The sequence below is a fragment of the Pangasianodon hypophthalmus genome, chromosome 11 (assembly GCF_027358585.1).
Source record: "Pangasianodon hypophthalmus isolate fPanHyp1 chromosome 11, fPanHyp1.pri, whole genome shotgun sequence".
NCBI lineage: Eukaryota > Metazoa > Chordata > Actinopteri > Siluriformes > Pangasiidae > Pangasianodon > Pangasianodon hypophthalmus.
In genome coordinates, this window is record NC_069720.1 from 3215618 (window position 1) to 3240198 (window position 24581).

The 24581-nt window shown below is 39.9% G+C and overlaps 1 protein-coding gene across 3 annotated transcripts in view; it reads right to left on the bottom strand.

Moving 5' to 3' along the window:
- Positions 1-20472, bottom strand: part of nfat5b (nuclear factor of activated T cells 5b) — a 50128-nt gene extending 29656 nt beyond the window's left edge. For 2 of the 3 annotated variants that reach the window (XM_053238072.1, XM_026930807.3), the window contains exon 1: positions 20213-20230. Coding sequence is in view for 1 of the 3 variants with exons in the window: in XM_026930806.3 (XP_026786607.3) it covers positions 20213-20285 (73 nt within the window). In the remaining 2 variants the exon portion in view is untranslated. Of the gene's footprint in view, positions 1-20212 lie in introns of all 3 variants that reach the window. The other variant, XM_026930806.3, reaches the window with a different exon arrangement.
- Positions 20473-24581: the final 4109 nt, after the last annotated feature.

Here is a 24581-nt window from a genome sequence, read left to right on the forward strand (position 1 = left end):
GACTACGCCACTCCAAAACTTTAATTTCGCTTTTTTTGAGCCATTCAGAGGTGGGCTTACTCCTATGCTTTGGATCACTGTCTTGCTGCATAATCCATTTGCGCTTGAGTTTCAACTTACGGACTAAAGACTGGACTTTCTCCATTAAGATTTTCTGGTAGAGAGCGGAATTCATGTTTCCCTCAATTATTGCAAGTTTCCCAGGCCCTGAAGCATTAAAGCATCCCCACACCATCACACTGCCACCACCATGCGTGACCGTAGGTATGATATTCTTTTTGTGGAATTCGGTGTTTAGTTCACACCAGATCTAACAGAAACCCTGTCTTCCAAACAGTTCCACTTTTGACTCATCAGTCCACAGAACATTCTCCCAAAAGTTTGGTGTTTTGTGTTTTGGCAAAATTCTGACAAGTCTTAATGTTCTTCTGGGTTAGCAGTGGTTTTTGCGTCGCCATTCTTCCATGGATGCCATTTTTGCCCAGTGTCTTTCTGATAGTGGAGTCATGAACAGTGACCTTTATTGATGCAAGACGGGTCTGTAGCTCCTTCGATGTTGTCCTTGGCTCTTTTGTGACTTCCTGGATAAGTCGTCGCTGTGCTCTTGGTGGAATTTTGGAAGGCCGGCCGCTTCTGGGAAGGTTCACTACTGTGCCAATTTTTTTCCATTTAGAGATAATGGCTCTCACTGTGGTTCTTTGGAGTCCCAGAGCCTTTGAAATAGCTTTGTAACCCTTCCCACACTGATGTATTTCAATCGCCTTCTTCATCATCACTTCTGGAATGTCTTTCAGCTTTGGCATAATGTGTTATTGGGTAAGACTTTTTAACCAAATTCATGCTGTTGAAAATGTTCTATTTAAGTGTTGATTGAACAGGGCTGGCAGTAATCAGGCCTGGTTGCGTCTAGTCCAGCTGAACCCCATTATGAATGCAGTTTCACAGATTTAGGCCCAGTTGGTATTGGATAACTTTTTTGCTTCAATAAATAACATTATCATTTAAAAACTGCATTTTGTGTTCATTCAGGTTGCCTTTGTTTTAATTTCTGAAACAATGTAGTATGAGATATACACAAAAACAGAAGAACTCAGGATGGGGGCAAATACTTTTTCCCAGCACTGTACTACTGCAAGTTTGACTAAAGTAAAGGTGGATAGCAACTGTTGCTAATCGGTGACTGAAAAGAAAAGAAAATAAGGCAGGGCTTGGAGCTGGGCAAATACTATCAGCTTTGATAAACGATATGCAATTAAGCTGCTCTTCTTCTTCGTGGCCATGGTTCCAGTGAGCTGTGCTGTCTGGGTGGGAGGGGCATACTTACTCTCCCTGTCAATCACAGCAACATCAGCCAATCGTGAGCTCATGTATGTAGAAGAGGGTGGATAGCGTGTTCCTATGAGGGTGTTACGCTGCCCTGTGATGCAGCAGGAGCAGCATGCTCGAAGGAAGCACACGTTAGCCTTCACTCTGCCCACTTGGTAGCTGTGGTACAATAGGGGAGGGCTGGATGGTAGGAGGGAACTAACAGGAGGAGAAAATGAGGATTTGTTTTAGGGAAGTGATACGAGACCATCCTGTGATCCTGTGAGTAATGAGTATGATGCATGCTTGCACTCTTGCAGATTCAGAATGGATTATAAAAAGCAGACTTTTTTTTTTTTTAAATGTAAAGACTGGTCTACTGGGCCATGTGAGGTGGTCAGCGTCAGCTGGCTTTTCAAACAGACAGCTCATCTGTGGAGACAGTAGAGCTCTGTCCCGAGTTTGTAGCTGCTGTGTTTACCAGCAGGCAGGACGAGCAACAGAAAGAGACATACAGTGGGTTTGGATGAAAGTCAGAACTCGGAGTGCCGAGGAATTTAAGCTATTTACACAAGTACCCACACAAACAAACACACACACACACACACACACACACAAAAACAGATACAATGACGGGAAGTAAGTATTCAGATTTTTTTGTTTCACTATTGAATTTATCTCTAGAGCATAAATCCACTTTTAATTTTCACACGTCTTTTGACCTTGTACTTAAAAAAGTGTTTTAAAAAAAGCATGTATTCATAAGCTTAAACAAAGATACGTTTTAAAAATAAAATTGATAGGGAAAAAGTATTTGGACACTAATGTACATATATATGTATATATATATTTTATTTTTAGTAGTATTAATGTACATTATGTATATATTAATTATACACTTATATAATATTATATAATGTACATATTATGTAACATATTTAAAATAGAGTTGCAGGATGACCTGAAAGCAGCAGGAACACAGAGAACAATAAGCAATGAACTGCACTGCAATCATCTCTATTTCTACACCTCACACAAATCTCCTCTACTAAAAACAGGAGCTTAGAGCCGTGTGGCTAAAAGTTGCACATGGGTATGAACACCACACCCGCAGTGAAGCATGGTGATGGGAGCATCATGATATGGAGCCGTTTCTCTGAAAACAGCACTGGGGCGTTACACATCATCTATGGAAACATGAATGGAGCGATGTAATGGGACATATTAGAGGCGAATTTAGTCTCATCGGCCAAGAAACTGGGACATAGATGGAGGCTTCAACAAGACAACGACCCCAAACATGCAGCCAAAACAACTCAAGACTAATTTGATAAAAATAATAATAATAAAAAAAAAAAAGCCACAAATTATTTTGAAATTGAGAGTCCATCGGCGGGATCTTCGTAACCTTGAGGAATTAGAGACGAATGGACCAAAATATAACCACAATTCTGCAAAAAGCTAATTACATCTTATGACAGACGTCTCGAAGCTGCCAACACTGGCTTTGCAACAAAGTGCTAATGATGTTAATTTATGGTGTCTGTATAGTCAATAATAATTAAATAGTAATTTTAATCAATTTAAATTTTTTTTAAATGTATCTTTAAATGCTTAGGAACACATACCTTTCTGTTCATATTTATAAGCACAAAACCAAAAGGCATTATGGGTGTAAATTTGAGGTGTACTGAAGTATATTAAATAACAAAAACAAAAAGTGTCCGAATGCTTATTTCCCCTCAATGCAGACTCGCTCGTATATAAAAAATCCCCGCAAGCATAAAGACACAAAAAGAAGACGCTGGTCAATTGGGAAAGTCACGTTGATTTATGATTTGCGAATCACATCAGTGCATTCAGTTATTCACATATGCAAGGTCACAAACTAAACTTTATTGAGCATGATGTACCCAGAGGGGCATGTAACCTATATTATATTTTATTGATTAACTTTTAAACTTTGAAAACTTTTTTTTTTATTTATTAACTTTAAAATCTTAGCATCCTTGACTACTTCTGTACAGTGCTTGTTTTTTTTTACTCAACAGAACTTTTTCTGTTTTTAAATGTGGTCTATAAATAAATTTGACTTGACTTGACTTGTTTTGAATTGACTATATGGCTCCCAGCAACACCTCTAAGACAAAGTAATGCCTGTTGGTGCCAGGTGGGGTTTAAAAACACAACCTCACATTTCCTTAACAATTATAAACAGAAATAATTCTGTAGTGGGAAAAAAGGGGTTTACGGAAATCCAGCAGTTAGGCTAGGCTACCAGTAGCAGCACCTCTGCTTAGGTGAATGATTAATGAATAACAGCATGAGGCTGGCGTGTTCATGGGGGGAAACCATAAAGAGCTTTTACCTATGATCATTCACGCATCAGTTATTCACCCATCAGTCCATGAAACTCACAATTAAAGATCACCTTAGATTAAACATACACAGACTAAATGAATCGATACGTGCTTCTAGCCATAAATCCAGGATGGACCTGTTTTGAAAATTGCTGACGGCGTTTCTTGCAGTAGCTGATATCCTACGATTAGCTTGTATATAAATGCATGCTAGCACAGTGCCTTGTATGTGGAAACATGCATCGTGTCTATGCAGTCACACAAATACGAGGCCAAAGAACTTCAGTGCCAAGCATTTCACAGCAATACCAATTGTTATAAATTTTTTTGGATAATCCCAGCAGTTGAGAACTGAAAACAATATTTCAGCCAACTTTTCAAACAAATTTCATTTTTATATGTGCGATGAGGTCACTAGTGGTCTAGCGGCTAAGGATCCTGTGCTCTCACCGCCGCAGTCCGGGTTCGAGTCCCGAGCAGCGAACCAACCCAGCCACTGGGATTGTACATCCGGCGTAAAACCTGTGCCAAATCAAACATACGGACTAATGATCCGCTTTGGCGACCCCTAACAGGAGCATCCGAAAGGACGACAACATATATATGTGCAATAACCACAGACAACAATTTAATGTTGCACTGAAAATTAGAAAACCTCTTTACTCCACATTAACTCATAATTGAAGTCTGGGCAGCTGTTGAAAAATACAGGTTTGCATAATGCAAATTACACCACTACTCATAATCAGAATCACCTTTACTGCCAAGTACCGTGGGTTTACATGTACAAAGACTTTGTCTTGGTGTACTGGTCTTTTAGTAAAATCAGTAAAATACAAGAAATAAAAATAATATTAATAAGGTAAACATTGTAAGGTAAGATAAGGAAGTAAAAGAGAAAAGAGAATCAAGAAATGAGAAGCATAAATATAAAGAAACTATAAAGCTATGAAAACTATGAGTATAAATAAAAAAAACTATAAAAATTTAGGGAAATAAAAAAAGAATTGAATAAAAAATTCAGTTCTCAATCTGATTGGTAAGAAGTTGTTGAATAATTTCAAAGGGACTTGTACAGTGGATGTGCCACATAATCCAAGTGGGATGATAAACGGATGGCTTTCTCAGTAACAAGCTGCTTTGCTCGGTCTTATTGACTTCAAGAGAAGGTGAGAGAACAACTGTTTCTAGCATGTGATAAGCGGAACTAACGATGCATTGACATATTAAAACTATAAATGAATAAAAAAGTGCCGTGTGTTGGTCTTTAATAAATCGGAAATTGTAATCGTTGGCAAATTTTCTGTGGTATAATAAGAATAAAAGAGTAACACTGCTTTGTGTCAGGCCTCACTGTTGATTATTTTTCTATATCAGCATATCTAAAGGTGTTTTATTCCTTACTTAAAACTTATAGCCATTAACACTCAAGATGTGCGTATGAGCGACATGAGAGAAAGTTTTATTGAAGTAGTCCCGGTTACTTTGCACTTTGCCGAAGTGTTTGTGGTATCCATGCGCCATAATGATCCATGTGTATGTTAGTAACACACAACCACGATACTCCTGGACAAATGGAGTATGGAGTATGAAAACACGTATTTTTTTTTTTTTTTTTTTACAGTGTTTCTCAGTTCCGGTTCTGATGCTCTCCTTTCTCGGTTCTCCGTTTAAACTAGCTCCAGGTTCTTTGCACAAACGAAAAAAGCACATCTCCTGCATTTCCGGTTCATTCACTGCAATCACAGTGGAGCTACTTGACAGTTGGTGTCTGCAAGAGTTCCTGATGTTTATCAGGATATGTAGTGTAACTTGCAAAGCCTTTTATAGCAAGCGGATAAAAAAAGGCTTTAATCTGTTATATACTGTATGCTTCATCATACAGAGACAAGGTAAGTCTTACGAAGGTAAGAAAATACCTATTTTTATTTTATATAATAGTTCAAGACAATAGATGAAGGACAAGCAGAAATGGGAGAGCTGCACTGTTTTCTGCGCTCAGGGAAATCACCATCATGTGTATGAGTACTCCAGAACCAGGATTAAGAAACAGTGACGTAGGGTAATCCTGCTGCATTGACACTGTCCTTCAGTCTCTCCTCATCCGAGCTGAGGAGTGCATTAATCACATAAATGGATTCAACCTGTAATTTAATTATGACCAGAGAACATCTGCTGATTATATTATAGACACTCTGTAATTAATAATGTGCTCATTATGAGCATAGCTCCTGTGCTCTACATGAAACCACTGCTATTGTTCTAACCCACAATCCTTCAAGGAAACTCATGTACTGTACATTTTGTTCCACGTCAGGTATTAAGGAAACGTTTGAGAAATAAGCCGACACAAAAGAAGACAGGGGAGTGAATTCTGGCCCAGAACCACACCCTGAGGGCCCGAGTGTTTAGATTATACTGAAGACAAACAGGTAATGTACCTTAGCGACAGCGTATCAGCTCTAGCATAGCAGTACAATCTAGTTCTGCCATTTTGGGCTTTGAGTGGTCCACATTAGGCAATAGGCTGTCAGTAAAAATGCTTTCAGAGCTAGCAAATATCCACCGTAGACTCATTTTGGATTTAAAAAAAAAAGAGAAAGAAAGAAATAGTAGGCTACTTTATAAGCAGACTCACGTGAAAAGTGTCAGTTGTTCAAACTTAACGATAACTGTCAACGTTTTTCATTTCAACATCAGATCGTTCACTCAGTTAACATTAAATTATTGGACTGGTTTACAGCCAGGACAAGTGTTAAAGGCACGATTAGACCTTTGCTCCCCCAAGATTCTGTCTCTAACGGTTAGATACGTTCGAGATTTGAATGAATCCCGTTCATGTTCACAAAGCTCCGCCCCCAGGATCTACGACGGCCCGTAGAGTAACGTGCCTATGAAATGACTGACAAGAGGCGCATCCACACACAAACAAGAGAAAACAGGTTTTCTCAAAGACTTCTCATACACTTTTGTTAAGGCCAGGGTTTTTTTTTTTTTTTTTTTTTAAACTCATGTTTTACATATCTTCCAGGTTATTCGTGCAAGTAAGGAACAAAAATAAATTGACTCTTGCACCTTTAAACCTTGTGTTTTACCGTGCAAGAATATGAAAATCGCTTGTGTTTAAGAATAAAACTCACAACTTCCTGTTTAATGTAAAATATAATAATATGTGCTGCTATATTATTTGGGTTTTCATGCAACAAATAAGAATGCTAAAGTTTTATTAACGTAAAAACACTGCAAATCCTTCCAATAGGTCTGAATCCTTCCAACAGGATTGCTTAGCTCTTGTCCAATCTGCTTCGCTGAGATCTTAAATACAATGTCGTAAGCTTGCATTACATTTTTATTACACTTGTTGGTCAAAAGTATACGTAAACTTTTTTGTATGGATATTTTTTTATTTTTCATATTTTTGCAATAAAAGATATGGTTTAAAAAAACAATTGTTGGTCAATTCAGATCTAAAGTGCAGTGCTTTCTGTACTGTGGCTGCTTCTTAAGTCTCAAAGGGACACTTTATGTGGATAAGATACATTAAAAAAAATGAGTGAGTCCTCTGAAGCTGTATAACGTCTTTAGTCATGAGAGAGCAGAACACAGCTTGACTTATCGCAGGTGACTCAGAGCCAGACTGCAGCAAAAATTCAAGTTTCAGCCAAGATGGAGCCTATAAACGAAGCATCCTACATTCATTATCACGGGAAAGTTCTTGAACATTTTACAGCAATGCCTAATAGTGACCAGACGGTTACCAGCCGATGTGGAAATGAGTCAGGTGATTTAGAGAAGGAAGACCGGAGATGATAGAGAGCGCTCAGCACCAGCACATGAGGAGCACTGGGGGAGGAGGAGGAGGTCTGCTTTCTGACGCGATTCTGGTTTAAACAGAAAGTCGATGCCGGTAACCTGAGCGCTGTTCATCAGCGAACGGAAAACACGCTCTTGAAGGCTTTGATTAACTCCGTAAATATTTAACATTTAAGGACACAGTGCACACGACTGCCTCTGGGGCAGGAGACCAGACAGAGATCGGAGCTCGTGCAAATTTTCATCCATCACTCTGAAAATGGCTCCTAGCTTTTCACCTTTAGGGAATAGCGTGTTCAAAAAATAATCTTACGTACAGCAGAATATTAAATGATCACACAATTTAGGGCTGCGCAAAAAATTTGATAGATAGACGTTGTACCACCTGAGCTCAGACACTCACACCTGAAGTGTGGCGAGTCGACAGACGAAAAAGGGGGGAAAAAACAACTAGGGAGAGCTGTGTGTGGATTTTAAAAATGACTCAAACACCCACCTGTGGTGAGAAGGCCCAAATTTGTCCTAAACAAATATTAAATATTACGTACTGAATGTTAAATTCACGATTACTAAACAAACGAAGACTAAATGCAAGAAAATGAATGAGTGGGGCAAGTGAGTCACGGCTGCAGGCATCGTCTCGCTCAAAACCCACCAGTAACACATTACACACAGAGAGCGTTTATCAACCGCAATTTTCACCCACAAGTGGTGTTGAGTCTCTCAGCAGAAGAACAGATACAAGAACCAACGATTTAACCAGTTAAAATGCTGCTTGTGTTTGAACTTTTGGAGGACACACTGAGCTCTCTGCTAATATGATTAAAGTTGTATACTAAGCAGCAGTTCTTTTTGATCAGCATTTGCAGTACAAACGTGCTTTTATTCACAAACATCCGCTAGGAATATCGAGCCACAGCGCTCTGCTAGAGTCATGTAAGAATTTAACATATCGTTCTTTACAAAATTGTTAGTGTGAATAGGAATCATGATGGCAGTTCTAAGCCAAAAAAACAACTGCTCTACATGAACAGGCCTCTATGCTGTGATGTACAGGTCCATTGAAGTCCACTGAAAGTTCAAGTACAACCCAGTTACACAGCACAGCGCAAAATACGGCAGGACGCAGGAAAACATTCAGTGAGTTTACAACATGTCCGTCACCTGTAGCCAAAACGGAACAAGCATAAATTCTGACTAAAGTACTAAAGTACCTCTGAAGCTGAATAGATGGTGCTCAGTATCGTTATCGGGTCGATACCAGCAGAAAACGGTGGAACGGATATCGGAGAAAACATATCGCATATCGGATCCTGTAACAAAATGGCAAAAAAATTGGAAATGGAATTTCGAAAGTTTCGCTGTTTACACATAAATAAACTGTTTTTTCTTTTGTTGATTTTATTATACTTATGCTTCATTATAATTACAATGTAAGTGATTTTTATGCGAAAGAGTTTAACTGTGAAGTACTTCAGTTTAAAAAAAAAAGGAGTTTTTTTTTTTTTTTTTTTAAGAAAACAATATTGGATGAGTATCACATTTTGGCTGATACTCAAGGTTTCAGTATTGGTATTGGAAAAAGAAAAAGTGGTATCGTGTCGCCGCTACATAAAGGTATTAAATTTGCAGAAGTCTGTTTCCATCAGATGAAGGCAAATTCACTGTTTGCTGCTGTTCAGGGTTTCAGTATCGGAATCGGAAAAGGAAAACTGGTACCGTGCCGTCTCTATCTGAAACCAATAACACTTTTCCTGGCGCTTTGTGAGCAAACCTATACCTGTCTCTTTACGTACTGTGATTTGATATGTTTTGCTCACCTCTAATATCTTCAGCTCATGAATCTTCAGCTCCTCCACCCTGTCTCCTCTGCAGCCTACATTTTCTATGACTTAATCATTTTAATTTGCTCTCTTTACGCCTATATAATTCCCTATACGTACAGCCATAGCTATAATGCATAGACTGCTAATGCTGCTGTCTGGTTTGCAATTTTAATTCCACTTTAATTCATATGAAACCCAATCATCTGTTACTTTGCTTCTCTACTAGATGAAGTGCAAAGCGTTGTTGGTTCAGCCTGACAGTTGCCAGGAGCTGATGCTTTAACCACTCATGCAGTACTTTTTCTAGTGAGAGCAAATATTCCAAGCAGGAACCGTTCCTCTGTTTTTTAGAAGTAACCATGAAACATGCCAGAGCGAACGTTTGTTTGGGCTACGCAACACAACACTCAGACCAGGTGAATCAACATAGCAGGGAGTGATGATCATGTTTCTTAACCCAGATGAGAGGGAGGAGGGGGGGGTAAAACCAGCGCTCAGAGGGGGGTAATGTATCCGGCAAGGCTGAACGCACTCTCACACTGCGTTGTGCTTATGCAGTTTTATACACATTATACACCTTCTTCACCTTAGCAGAGACAACAAGAAACATTTCTAACGAGAACACATCTTTCAGCGATCATCTTTGCACAACCATAGTGCAAGATCCGGCTTTCCCTCAGCGTGCAATAAACCAGGATACAATTAAATATGATCTATTAATTTAATACCAAGAAACTACCAAATAGCCTGGGAGCTTTGATCTTTTACACTTTTAAATTGACCAAAAAAAAAATTAAAAAAATAAGACTAGGAATTTGTAATATATATGAAACAATAAAGCAATGATCTGCTGCAGGATCAGAAAACGGGAGAAAAGTGTGCAACTCCAATACTGCACAATGTTGTGGTTGGCACTCACGTTGATGTTTCATAATTCGGGGAGGAAAGAAAAAAAAAAAAAAAAGAAAAGGAACAGGTTTGGATAGATTACACCACGATGTCGACACCGTTTCACTCACACAACGTGTAATCTACATAACAACACTCGATTGGTATCTATATAAAAATAATACAAATATAGACTTATTTATTTATAACAATAAAACACTTTATATTCATTACCACTATGGATAGAAGAAAAAGTGCTAATTCAGTATAGACGTGCTTTAAATTTCATTCCAGCTGTTTTATACTTCAACAAGAAATTTAAAAGATGGCATTCATGTAAAGTTCAGTTTGATTTCGTCATCTCAATGAGAGACCAAGGCAATATTCAGGCAAATTATTAGTGTGTGTATTAAAAAGGTTTATTTAGAGACAATAAAAAAAATAATACAATGAATACAGTCCTTTGTGTCACGTCGGACCGTGATATATATACACTAATGCTGTAAAATTTGAAAGGTATGGGTGATATGACAAAAAATATCGCACCATGATTCTTGAAGACATTTCTACGATACACGATATGTATCACAATATATAGGTTTGCTCACAAACCTTAAAAAAAAAAAACACCAATTCAATGATTATTGTAGAAGATTTTAACATCAGATCAGCCAGTCAGAGTGTAATTAAAGTTATAAAACACGCACGAACACAAAAAGATCGCAATATCTACAATAGATTGTGTTGTAATTTATCACGATGTCAATATTATACTGTCGTACCAAATAGGAATATAATTCCTTTGGCCATTATTTAGTGACAGTACAAACTGAACTCATACACACCCCCACCCCTGAATTAGTTTTATACAAAAGTATTGATCAGGGCTCTGTTTTAAACGCTGTATTAAAAAAATACATAAAATCTACAAATCTACATAATCATTCAGGGAGAGTTAAACATTGCAACGATCCTGTTTAGATAAAACATTTGTGCACTGGCAAATATGGGGAAAAATAAATAAAGAAAAAAAAAAAACACCCTCCTTGGAAATCAATTCAAGAATACTGACATGCAACAAATTTAATTACAAAAAAAGTTGACAAAAAAAATTGCAATGTGGTTTCTTTTTTACTGGCTTAATAAACTAATTCTCACCGAAAGCATTTGTGGTGCGTTTTATTTTTTCTGACTCAAGAAAAGTAAAGCGTGACCCCATGAGTCCTGCTGTGTTTTTTTTTTATTACACGTGTGCCGTGTCCTTTTCCTTTCCCCCTCGCTGAAGTGTAACCTCTAAAGAAACGCATTCAAATCGCACACTAACACTTTCTATACACCGTGCACTTCATTTAAAATCACAATGGGCAACGATTTGCTTGTGTGGTCTGTATGGGATTACGTGTCTTCTTAAAAAACTAAAGCCCTGATTTACTAAGAAGCCAAATATCGTGCACTGATTTGCGTGTGCACTGGGACGAACTGTGTGTGCGCAGGAAGTGATGCGTGACTTACAAAGGACAGCTGCGTGAGTGAATTATATCACATGCAAAAAAAAAAAAAAAAGAAACGTATGTAAAAGAGGCTTTTGTTTGTGCTATTCGTATTAAAGATCTGAAACTGAAACCCGTCCACACATTCACACGTCCAGTATAATGTTGATTAAAGGTGCAATAGTCAATATTTTTTTATTTCATAATAATAGAAATAATGTGGAAAATTATATAGAAATAAGAAAAAAATCATAGTTTAAGTTACTGTCTCAGAAAAAGTGTACTATGTAGCTGGAAAAAAAACAGCTTGAAAACATCTGGAATGTTTGTTTGTATTTAGATTGGCCTCTTGTACGTCATTTTATAGACACGCCCCCAACGCCTCTTCAAATCCCTGATAAATCATTATGAGAAGAAGTTGTATGTTTCTAGAGTTGTAACTTGGCTTTCAAGAAGCTGAATGTCTGCTTGAAAGTGATGTCCTGACAAGCCTTGCTAATGGTAACTCTAGTTAGCATGCTAACTCTAGTTGAACCACTGTGAGTTTTGGGGCGGAGCTTTGTGTACATGGGAGGAAAGGGAATCTTATTCAACTCTACCCATTTAACCCTATGAGACCAATTTTCCTCCACAAATCTTACCTAGCGCACTTTTAAAGGCTGTACAGACCTGAATGAAATACAATACGAACGCAAAAATGTAAGCTTATGTTCTTATCATATGTAGTGTGGCGTGAATGAAAACTTTTTCAGAGTCTCTATTTAAATGCTGTTGGCATCATAAGTGTGAATGTGTGGTGGAATTCTTCGCTGTGTTTATATTGTCAGCATTTTAAGAAACTTTTTGATCATTACAGTTTAAAGACGGCACGATACCACGTTTTCTTTTCCAAAACCCGATATCAAAACCTTGAGTATCAGCTGATATCGATACTCATCCGATACTGTTTTCTTTAAAAACTACTAAGCTGTTTTTTAACCGCACTTCACAGTTAAACTCTTTTACACAAAAAACACTGAATAATAATGCATAAATATAATAAGATCAATACTAACAAAAGAAAAACAGTCAAGTCTCTTTATATGTAAACATTTCCAATTCTAAAACTAAATCTTTTCCAAATCCAATTCCAATCTACGTGATTTGTGACGGGATCCGATATCAGATCTGTTTTCTCTGATATCCGATCCACCATTTTATATACCATCTCTACTTTTAGGTGGAGTAAATCACATTGTGGCCGCTAAATGAATTCATCTGCATTGACACCGTCATGTATTTTGACAAAACACAGAAGACGTATCATGTAAAAGACATCCAGTACTCTGTAGACCCTGTTAATACATCAGCTTGCTCTTTTTTCTCTTTTTTTGCGGGTAATCAGGGCAAAAGTGTGCAGTCTGGATTAGACGGAAGGTCGCTTACACTACGCCGAACTGTCACAAGTTACTAGTCATAACTTGACTCTGATGTAATTATCCTTCAGGCGAAATGACTGTGTATTAATGCAAACCCTTTGCCACTAGAATTACTCCACCCAAATAACTTTCTTCTACACAACATGTTCCTTCCTATTACAGTATAGACTGTATACCTCGCATATACTCATTGTCAACATATGTGTCGAAACGTCTGTGTGTACGTTCTGATTGAGACACAAGAACAATTCCTCTTGTTTAACCAATAAATATATTAAAAAAGAATTTCCTTCTCTTTTTGCTCTTCACTCTTTTCTCGTAAAAGATGGCTGTGTGATTATTTACATAATAGAAACTTCAAATGGCTGAAAGGGCTAACGGCACAAAAGCGCCTTTGTCTCAGAAGCTTTTGTTTATCTGTATCAGTATCAGTCATTTACAGTGAGTTTGAGAAATTGGGTCAAAAGTGGCTTTAAACCTGTTTTAAGACAAGCTAGGCATGATCGTAGATATTTGAAATATATATAAAAATAAAAAGTTGCACCCTACTCGAGGTGATGTGTAAATGATTTCTGTGAAATGTGTGTGTGTGTGTGTGTGTGTGTGTGTTTGTGTGTGTGAGTGAGAGTCGGAGAAATGCCCTACATTTCAAGCAATGCTTTCCCTTATTGCCAACATGCCAAACAAACTTTCACTAAAAATAATCGCAGGAGGCTCGTCTCCACGGCGTTTCTCCGTCATTCTGGAAATGCAGAACCGTATGTTAAATTGCTTTCTCACTCTGACGCCACAGAAAGGCCTTGCTAGCTGGTCCGCTCTCAGACATCCTTGCCGAGAAGTTGAGATCATCTGCGGTTATTTAAAAAATATATATATATGTATATATGGAGGGACAGGAGGGTATGGTGGAAGTTTGAAGATAAATCCAGTTAACACCAGTTAGGAAATTCATGATACTTTAAGAGGCAGGTACGTACATCCTTTTGAAAGTGTTTTTGCAAGTTAAAGCAATCCAAGTTCTCACGATAACAAATTGTCGTTTCCCCCCCCCCTTTTCTTACAAACGCATTTGCTTTGCCACCCAATCTGGAATTAAGACATTATAAACACTAACAGGTATTACGCAGGTATCTGAGACGACTTTGCGTCCAGACATCACCACAAAACTTAGTGCAGATTGACTAAAAGCCTCTTCAATTAAAAATCAGACAGCATCCATTAGATCTTGAGTGTAGAGATAATATAATTTAATGTTTAAATGCATTATACTTTCAGAGCTGCTGTTGGAGAAAATTAATCAACACCTTCTGACCAATCAGAAGAGAATTCAACAGCGCTGTGGTATATATTGATCATTATTTGATAGTAGGGAAAAAGTTTTGGTAGTACTTTTTTTTTTAAATATCATGGCATATAATAGAATTTGGTGTATTCATCATTCTTCATGTTTCATAGGCTATAACTTTTAAGTGCACAGGTGAATAATTCTTCACTTAATTATGAGGGCCTGAGAGTTTCTCTGAAGCCTGATTTCATTTCCCCTAAAGGAACCAAGTCTTCTCATGTGTATTGGATCATATTGCAGCACCTGCTTGCCGATGCTCGGTCCTTAGTGAAGTTCTGGAGGAAGTCTAAAGCTGCGTTCAAAAGTAACTTAATGTGCTTAATGATTTGAAAGCTTTTGACTGGCAGCGTATTAGGAGCCTTTCAAATTTAGTCTAAATTAATCCATATCACTTTAAAAATAATGACCTGTAACACAAAGATGTCTAATGACAAAGTAATGCGGGTTAAGTCTGAGTACGTCCTCGTACAACTTTTACGCTTATTCCAGTACTATTTCCACATAAAAGTTAGACACGGAGGACTTTTTTTTTTGGTTGCATTTTGTCATCCGATAAATTAAGTTTGAATACAGGTGCTTGACTTTAAAAGATTCAAATTATTAAAATGACGCGACTCTTAGGTGACTGGATTTTTTCGAGCGTAGATCCTTCAGGATGGGACTTTATCAGAAAGTGTGAATATTATCCAGAAATGTACTTTTTCATGCTTTCATTGCATTATCTTTAGTTTTAGAATAAATTAATTGCGCCCATGTTTGGCTTAATTTGCACTCTTCTCTAAAGAAAACATACTGACTGTACAAACTGACCAAACAGTCATTTGCTATTGTTACAGCTCACTTTAAATGGGTGGAGTTCCTAATTTTACTGTAATAATCAATGCATCATATAAAATTCAATCCTCGAGATAAGTACTGTCTCTGATTAAAATGTTGTCTCCTCTGATCTTGTTTGAGTACACCAAATAAAGTAGGTACACTTTGGGAAGGCTTTCCACTAGATGTTGGAGTGTGGCTGTGGGGATTCATGTTCATTCAGTTCATTAGTGAGGTCAGGCGCTGATGTCGGGATGTTGAGGAGGTCTGGGGTGCAGTCAGTGTTCCAGTTCATCCTAAAGGTGTTCAGTGGGGTTGAGGTCAGGGCTCTGTGCAGGACACTCGAGTTCTTCCACTCCAACCTTCACACACCATGTCTTCATGGAGCTCACTTTGTGCACAGGGGCATTGCTGCAGCATTCTAGACAATTGTGCGCGTCCCACTTTGTGGCAACAGTTCTGGAAAGAACCACATATGGGTGTGATGGTCAGGTGTGCACATACTTTTGGCCACTGTCAGCAAATGGCATCGGATGTAATACTGGGCTTCAATGGTCAAGGTTCAAGCTCAAAGTCAGAATCACACCTAACTGAGACACGCCTCTGTTTTCAGAACCCGGGCATTCAACTGTCCGAGAAGCTGAAGTGCAAAGTGATCAGTACACTCATATAACTCAACTCAACTCTTTTCGGGCCAAAAGCACCAAAAACTAATTAATAAAACATTCTGGAGGCAAACTGACATCAAATGCAGAGCTAGATATGATCAGTCTCGCTCTAACTTACCAAAATGGCATGCTGGGTAGTGAGTAGCCCGTTGCTTAAAGTACTGAATAGTTGTGATTTCAGCTCCCAGGATGGCTGTTGCACCCCTGAACACTCAGCTGCTCAGGTAAATGAATATATGACATTCTTCATCAGTTGTAAGTTGCCATAGAGAGTGTTTAGGGATACAGAAAGCTGAAATTGTCCTTGTTGGGTTTTTTTAGACATACAAAATCTTGCCAGCTTGTGGGTTCTGGGATTCACTTTAAAAAAGACTAGCTTCTATTTGATCCAGATGGACCAATTAACTGAACCCACAGCCATGACTATAGCCCTCAACACAACAGCCCAATAACCTGGAAATTAGGGCTCAGTTTACAGGAGTTTAGAGCTGCATTTTTTTTAATGTACACTCTGAAATGAGAGAAAAACAAAGTCTGGCCCTCACGGACAAACCTCCAAAACACTGCAACCTGACATTTATCCTGTGCAAAAGCATGCAGGCAAAACAGAGCAGGTATTTGTTTGGTTGTGACTTGGGCAGGGCCTTGGCAAAGTCAGCGTATACAGGAATATTCAAACACACCAGTACACTACAAGCCAACAAGCCAGAAGGACCCTGGCCACACCTCAAACCATCACGCCCTCCTCATTTAAAGCATATCTGGGCTATAGACAGAATGGAAAATGGAACATAGTGCCCATTATCAACTGAATCTCAGGCTTTGGCTCAGCCATGCTTAAAATACCCAGCGACAGCGTCACTGAGGATTACCGACAAGATTATTCCTTATGTAATCTCGGCACTACGTCAAGGCACTGAGCCATAACTTGATGCTACAAAGACCAGTTAAAAGGTAACACGTCCATGGCCGGGAGCCAAGGAGCAATATTTGGCTGTGGGAGGGAAGGCTTTCTCTCTCTCACCTGTCAATCAGAGCGATAGTAACCAATCGTGGGCGTCTGTGAATGCATGTATGCAGAAGAGGGCAGGTAGGGCGTTCCTCCAAGTGTGTTACGCAGTTTGAAAAGATGCAGTTTGCTGGCTTCACATGAAGCACGTGTTAGCCTTCACCCTCCTTGGATGGTACCTGTCGTATGATGGGTGGGTGGGAATTGACAGGTGAGCAAATTCTGGAGAAAAAGGGGGGGTGGGGTGAGGTCGGGGTCAGTAAGACCCAAGACAAGAAGATGAAATAAAAAAGCAAGATTCTCATGAAAATAATAGTAGTAATTGCCGAGAATATTTTGTCTAGCGACAGAGATAGAGACCTACCTGGAAACTGAATCAAACATTTATAAACCAGATGAAGAATAAAGAACATGTAATCCACAGGAAATTAACTGAAATGCATCAGAGGAAAGAAATAGCTTATGAAGGGCTCAGTGGATATTGCATAACATAATAACTTACTGTACAACATAATAATATGTCAGCGGTTAAGATTCTGGGCTGAAGACCAGAAAGCACTGAGTTGTATAAAGGCAGTTTGGAGGTAGTTGCACCTTTAAGAAAAGCCCTCATCTGCTCAGATACACACTATATGGCCAAAAGTTTGTGGACACCTGACCATCACATCCATATGTGCTCCTTCCCAAAACTGTTGCAACAAAGATGGAAGTACACAATTGTATAGAATGTCTCTGGATGCTGTAACATTACAATTTCCCTTCACTGGAACTAAGAGGCCCAAACCTGTTCCAGCATGACAATGCCCCTGTGCACAAAGCGAGCTCCATGAAGACATGGTGTGTGAAGGTTGGAGTGGAAGAACTCGAGTGTCCTGCACAGAGCCCTGACCTCAAACCCACTGAACACCTTTAGGATGAACTGGAACACCGACTGAACCCCAGACCTCCTCACCCAACATCATTCACTAATGCTCTTGTAGCTGAATGAACACAAATCTCCACAGCCATGCTCCAAAATCTAGTGGAAAAGCCTTTCCAGAAGAGTGGAGCTTATTATAACAGCAAAAAGGGAATAAATCTGGGATGGGACGTTCAAAAGGCGCACATGAGTGTTATGGTCAGGTTTCCATAAATGTTTGGCTGTATAGAGTATGCTTGGATTGGATTGCATCTTTTACCCATTTAAAACCTGGATATAAATGTCAGCACAATGAATAAATGTAATATAACTTAAATTATAACATAATGCAAAAAAACCAAAAACAGCTGTAGCCTTTAAAGTGGAATTCCACAATCATCACGAATGATGACGAAACACTGAAGCTCTACACCAGGGGTATTCAACTAAAATGTGGAGAAGTCCAGTTATATAAAACTGCTTGACCCAGATAAGCAATGATCATGACTGAATGGAGGCAACCGTCACATTTTAATGATTAACCATTAATGATTAGTTTATAGCTATAAATAAGATCATGTGAAGTGGTTATATTTTGTTTAGCAGTGATATTTCACGTTCAGAACATACGAGACATGACTTTTTTTTTTTTCAGTCATTTGACCAATCAGACCTGAGAGCGCAAATGAAAAGAAATGTCCATGAAAGTCTGTGAAAACTCACCCTTTTCTGAGCTAATGCCTCTAGCGCTGTGGCTAGTCTCTGGTCCGATGCCTTCAGCATGTGATTGGATAAGCCTCAACAGAAAACCTGCTACAGAGGCCAAGCTGGTTCATGTTTAGAAAAGCAAGAGTTACTGACCTACAGCCAGTTTTTGCTTTTTTTTTTTTTTTCCTCGTACATTTATCAGCTCTGCTACAGTATCTACAGTTTCAAGTGCTCGGTTTGGTCTGCTGAAATACTCTGCGGTCCGCCAACTCTAGATTGTGATTTTGTTTATCGTATCGTGATTTCGATAAAGATCAACAGATGTCATATATCTACACTCACAGGCTTACCTGTCTGCATGAAATCCATTGGACTCCTACCAAACTCCTACTCACAGGTCTATTCAACAGGTGCTGCTTCACAATTTTTGTATCAAATTCATATAAATCTGCATATAAACTTGGTGTTTTTTTTTTTTTTTGACTTACAGGACATCTGTTCAAATCTGTGTGTTCAACCACGATGTGTTTAGTGCAAGAAAAGTCCAACTTCATTCACATTCTCAAACCTTTAGGAAACGTTTCACTGCACTGTTACTAGGAATAATAAGCAGAAGCCGAGGGTTAGTAAAAGGTTTGTTTACTCGGTCTGTGAAAACTGTGGCAGTGCAACACCTTGCTCCAATCTGGGAAGCCTTAGCAGTCTTATTGCCCACTCTTTTTTTTATATTAGTGGAGAAAATATCATTTAAAATTGTTTAGAGAAGTTTGCGATATCGCAACGTCACAAGCAAAGTTAAAAGAAATGAAAGGGTGAGGAGACCTGATGTAAATGCACGCCCGGGATCTGGATTAACTGGCCCACCTGCCCCAGGTGTTTTCTTCTTACTCTCGCCCATTTCCATCTGCAATGTAAGGTGTGCTAAACAGACTGAAAAGTTGCCTGAGTGCATTATTATTAAAAAGAAGGTCACTGCACTTCAATTTGGCTGTTGTCCAGTTAAATGTTTACATATGAACTCAGTTTAAAAACATCTGTGCAGTGACCTAGTGCACTTCTAGTGCGTAGGAGTAAACAGAAGAGTAAGTTTTGCATTGAGACATGACAGGATGTGACGTCAGCTAGAATGTTTACACAGCATATTTCTATATTATATATATATATATATATATATATATATATATATATATATATATATATATATAATTTTCAAGGCTTAGTTTACTCCATAAATAAGCAAGACGGAGAGAAGCTGTATCTGTTTATCCTGTCCAAGAAGGAGAAATAAAATAAAGCTGGCTTTGTTGCCTGGCAACAAGCCGCCCCGCCTCGCACCGCCTCCGCCCCCTCAACTACGGCCCCGCCCCCTTGTGCGCAAACAAATCGAGCCACGCGACGCTGTGCGCGAGGGGGGGAAAAAAACAGCCGTTGAAAACAAACTGTCATTTTTTTTTAAATCACAGAATGATTCATAACGGTTACTTGTTCTCTTATAGCATAAATACGTCTAAATAATGTCTTAATTCATAGTTAATGTCACGACGGAGCTACACAGGAGATTAAACACATATTTTTATGCTAACGAACCGCAAAAGTGCGAAAAAAGTGACGTAAGTTGAACAGCCACAGGAGGAAAGGAAAGGGGGGGAAAAAAAACAAAAAAGTTACCTTTGGAGTAAAGAGACTTGGGGGAAGTGAGGTCGATATCCGTGCCGAACAGTGAAATGAAGTCAGAGGGCATCTCAGTGCCTCTCTGGGCCGGGGAAGAGAGCTCTCTCTGGGTTCTAGTGAGAAGCAAAAAGTTACGAGTAGCAAAAGTTTAATCTTTTCGCTCATTCATAAAAGTGGCGTGTCGTCAGCTCTCCGAGTTTAGCAGACTGAAGAGTGTGAGGCGAGTTTGTCTCGTGCAGCCCCTCCCACCTGACACACGCGCGTCGCCGAGGAGAAGCGCGCACACGCGCCCTGTGTCAGGTGGGAGGGGCTGTCTCGCGCTTCTCCTCGGCGACGCGCTTGTGTCAGGTGGGAGGGGCTGCACGAGACAAACGCGTCACACAGCGGTCACGTGGTCGAGGAACTTTAAATGCATACTAGCAATTCATGTTTATAATCCACATATAAAACTCTGTCAACGTTTTCAAACTATAAAAACATTGAATTTCTCTCTCTCTCTCTCTCTCTGTCTCTCAGTTCTCACAGTATCCATCTGTATCACTGTGACCTCATTGTATTTCTTCATTATTTATTATTCATTATTTATCATTATTTATTAAATCAGTGTGACAATTGTTTAACATCAGTCCTTTCTTTTTCTAAGAGTTATATCAAGCTGTGTCCTGTGTTCATGTGTAAAATGTCACACTCATCATACACGGTCATGGCGTAACATCGGTGGAATGGATCAGAAAAGGATCGGCATGATTCATCGCTATCAGTTCGCAAAAGTTCACATACACTAAGTTGACTTTCTCTTTAAACAGATTCCAGAAACATATGTAATGGTGCTTAGAAACTTCTAATTGGCCAATTGTCATGATTAGGACTTGATTAGGAGTGCATCTGTGGCTGTAAAAGGGCCTTACCTTTAGAGCCAGTGCCTTTTTTGCTCTTGATATCATGGGAAAATCCAAGCAACTCAGCCAAGACCTGGGGAATAGACAGTATGGACCTCCACAAGTCCAATCTTGGGATCACCCAGACATTGTGTCATTCATGGAAAGAAGCACAAATTCCACAAACTCCCAGTGACAGATGAAATTTGGTCCAAAAGTGAACAACCGAACCCCAAGACAACAACTTTTACATTTACATTATGACATTTGGCAGATGCCCTTATCCAGAGCGACTTACAAATGTGCTTTGAAGTCTCTATCAATATATACATTGCGATACTGGTTCGCTAGGTCACAAACTAAGAATACCATCATTCTAAAAACTCTGTTGGGAGGTAATATAGTAACAAGCGCTCAGACAGTACAAAGGTTTTTTTTTTTTTAATGTGCTAATTTAAGTACTTTAGGTAGAGGTAAGTCTTTAGACGTCATTGGAAGACTGCCAGTGACTCAGCTGTTCAGACATCTAGGGGAACTTCATTCCACCACCCAGGTGCCAGAACGGAGAAGAGTCTTGATGCATACCTTCCTTGTACCATGAGTGATGGTGGGACCAGTCGAGCAACGCTAGAGGATCAGAGGGAGCCTGGTGCTGTGTGGGCTGTGATAAGTGCTTTATGATAAGTGGGTGCTGGTCCATTTTTGGCTTTTTGTAGGCAAGGATCAGTGTTTTAAATCTGATGCAGGCAGCTACAGGAAGCCAGTGGAGAAAGCGTAGCAATGGGGTGGTGTGGGAGAACTTAAGGTTGAAAACCAGTTGTGAAGCTGCATTCTGGATTAGTTGCAGAGGACAAATGGCACTCAGAGGCAGACCTGCCAGGAGCGAGTTGCAGTAGTCCAGTCTCGAAATAACAAGGGACTGAACAAGCACCTGTGTGGCCTGTGTGGAAGGAAATGGATGAATCTTTCTGATGTTATAAAGGAGAAATCGGCATGAGCGTGTCAGATTAACAATGTGAGAGGAATAGGACAGTTGATTGTCCATGGTTACTCTAAGGTTGCGTGCAGTGACCAAAGTGAGATCAGAGAATTGTCCAGGGAAATCGCAAGATCCTGACATGGGGATGAGTCACCTGGGATGAACAGCAGTTCAGTTTTGCTGCTATTAAGTTTCAGCTGATGAGCCGTCATCCATGATGGGATGTCTGCCAGACATGCTGATATCTGAGCAGAAACATGAGTGTCTGAGGGAGGGCAGGAGAGGGTGAGTTGAGTGTCATCTGCATAGCAGTGGTATGAAAATCCATGTGAGGATATGACCTCACTGAGAGATTGAGTGTAGAGGGAGAACAGAAGAAGACCAAGTACTGAGCCTTGTGGGACACCAGTGGAGAGTCTACGGGGAGCAGATGTGGATCCCCTCCATGTCATCTGATGTATGTATCCTTCATGAGGATAGACAAGAGTGTCTTGTGGTTCACTGTGTCAAACGCTGCTGAAGGGTCAAGGAGGATGAGGACTGAAGAGGACTTTGGCTGATCTAGCAGAATGTAGCTTCTCAGTGATGGCCAACAGGGCAGTCTCTGTGGAGTGTGCTGCTTTGAAACCAGACTGGTTAGGATCTTGGAGGTTGTTCTGTGAGAGATAGAGAGACAGTTGATTGTAGACAGTTCATTCAAGGGTTTTAGAAAGAAAAGAAAGAAGTGATACTGGTTGGTAGTTGCTGATGTCAGAGGGATAAAGAGTGGGTTTCTTCAGGATGGGAATAACCCTTGCTCTCTTGAATGAGGTTGGTACATGACCAGATGTTATGGAGCCATTGATAACAGTGGTGATGAAGGGGATGAGGTGTTAAGAGATGGTCTGGAGCATTGCGGAAGGGATTGGATCCAATGGGCAGGTGGTAGGATTGCAGGACAGGGTGACTTGCAGGATCCCTTCTGTTGCTAGTTTAGAAAAATGTGCCAGTGAAGGAGAAGGAGAATCCTCTGTGTGTAGTGTAAAAGTGAAGGTCTGGCAGATTTTTTCAGTCTTCTCATCATAAAAGATTCAGCAGTCAGGGAGGACAGAGCAGGAGGAGCCGGTGGGTTGAGTAGTGAAGAAAAGATGTTGTGGAGCTTGCAAGGATCTTGTGCAGATGTTTCTAGCTTTTCCTTGTAGAAGACAGTCTTAGCAGAAGTCCCTTCAGATGAGAATTTGGACAGGAGAGCATGGTAAGAGACAAGATCTGTGTCAAGTTGTGATTTCTTCCACTTTCTCTCTGCTGTTCTTAATTCTCTTCTCTGCTGCATAACACATTCGATAGCCAAGGAACAGGGCAGGAAATCTTCCTGGGTTTAGAAGATAGAGGGCAGTGGAGGTCCATGGATGAGGAAAGTGAAGAGAGGAAAGTGTCTGTGGCTAACTCCAATGGTAGGGAAGAAAAGGAGTCAGGGTCGGGAAGGGATGATAGGGTGCAGGAAGCTGTGAAGGAAGGGGAGAGAGAGTGGAGTTTTCTATGAGTGGGAGAGAAGTATTGATAGCTGATTTTAGACAGGGTAGGGAGGGTGATTGTGAATGATACCAAGTGATGATCGGAGATGTGGAGTGGGGTAGCACTGATGTCTGTAGCTGGAGAGGGGCGGCTGAAGACAAGGTCCAGGGTGTTTTCTCACTTGTGTGTGGGAGAGCAGCTGTTGAATGTTAAGGAGAAGGAATGCAGATGAGGGAGAAGCCAAGAGGACTGGAGCTTGTCAGAGGGGAGGCTGAAGTCTCCAAGGACAGTAAGAGAGGTGCTGTCAGTAGGGAAAAGCCTGAGGAACATGTCCATTTCTTCAAGGAAGGCCTCTAGGGGACAAAGAGGGTTGTAGATGACAATGATGAGAAGGTTGATCGGGGAAATAACTGTAACTACATGGAATTCAAAGGATGAGATGTTGAAATGAGACAGTGAGAGAGATGTGAAGCACCATCTCTGAGACAACAGCAGACCTGTACCACCACCCCTGCCAGCTTCTCGCGGAGTGTGAGAGAAAGTATAAGCCGAAGATAAGGCAGCCAGTATAGCTGAGCTCTCCAGAGAGATCCAGGTCTCAGTTAGTGCCAGAAAGTCAAGAGAGTAATGGGAAGCTAAAGCTGAGATGAAATCAACCTGGTGAAGCAGCTGGTTACATCCACTAATAAGAGAGTCCTACATTGCCATGAACTGAAAGGCTGTTATGCAAGGAAGAAGCCCCTACTCCAAGATTGATTTTAAAAAAGGCAGACTGAAGTTTGCAGCATTTTAGAGAAGTGTTCTCTGGTCAGAAGAAACAAAAATTTAACTATTTGGCAATAATGATCAGCACGATGATTGGAGGAAAAAGGTTGAGGCTTTTAATCCCAGCTGTGAAGCATGGGGGTGGCAGCATCATCATATTGTAGGGGTGGAAAAGGGACTGGTGCATTTAAGAAAATAGATGGCAACAGCTCAAGACATCAACCAGAAAGTTAAAACTTGGTCACAACTG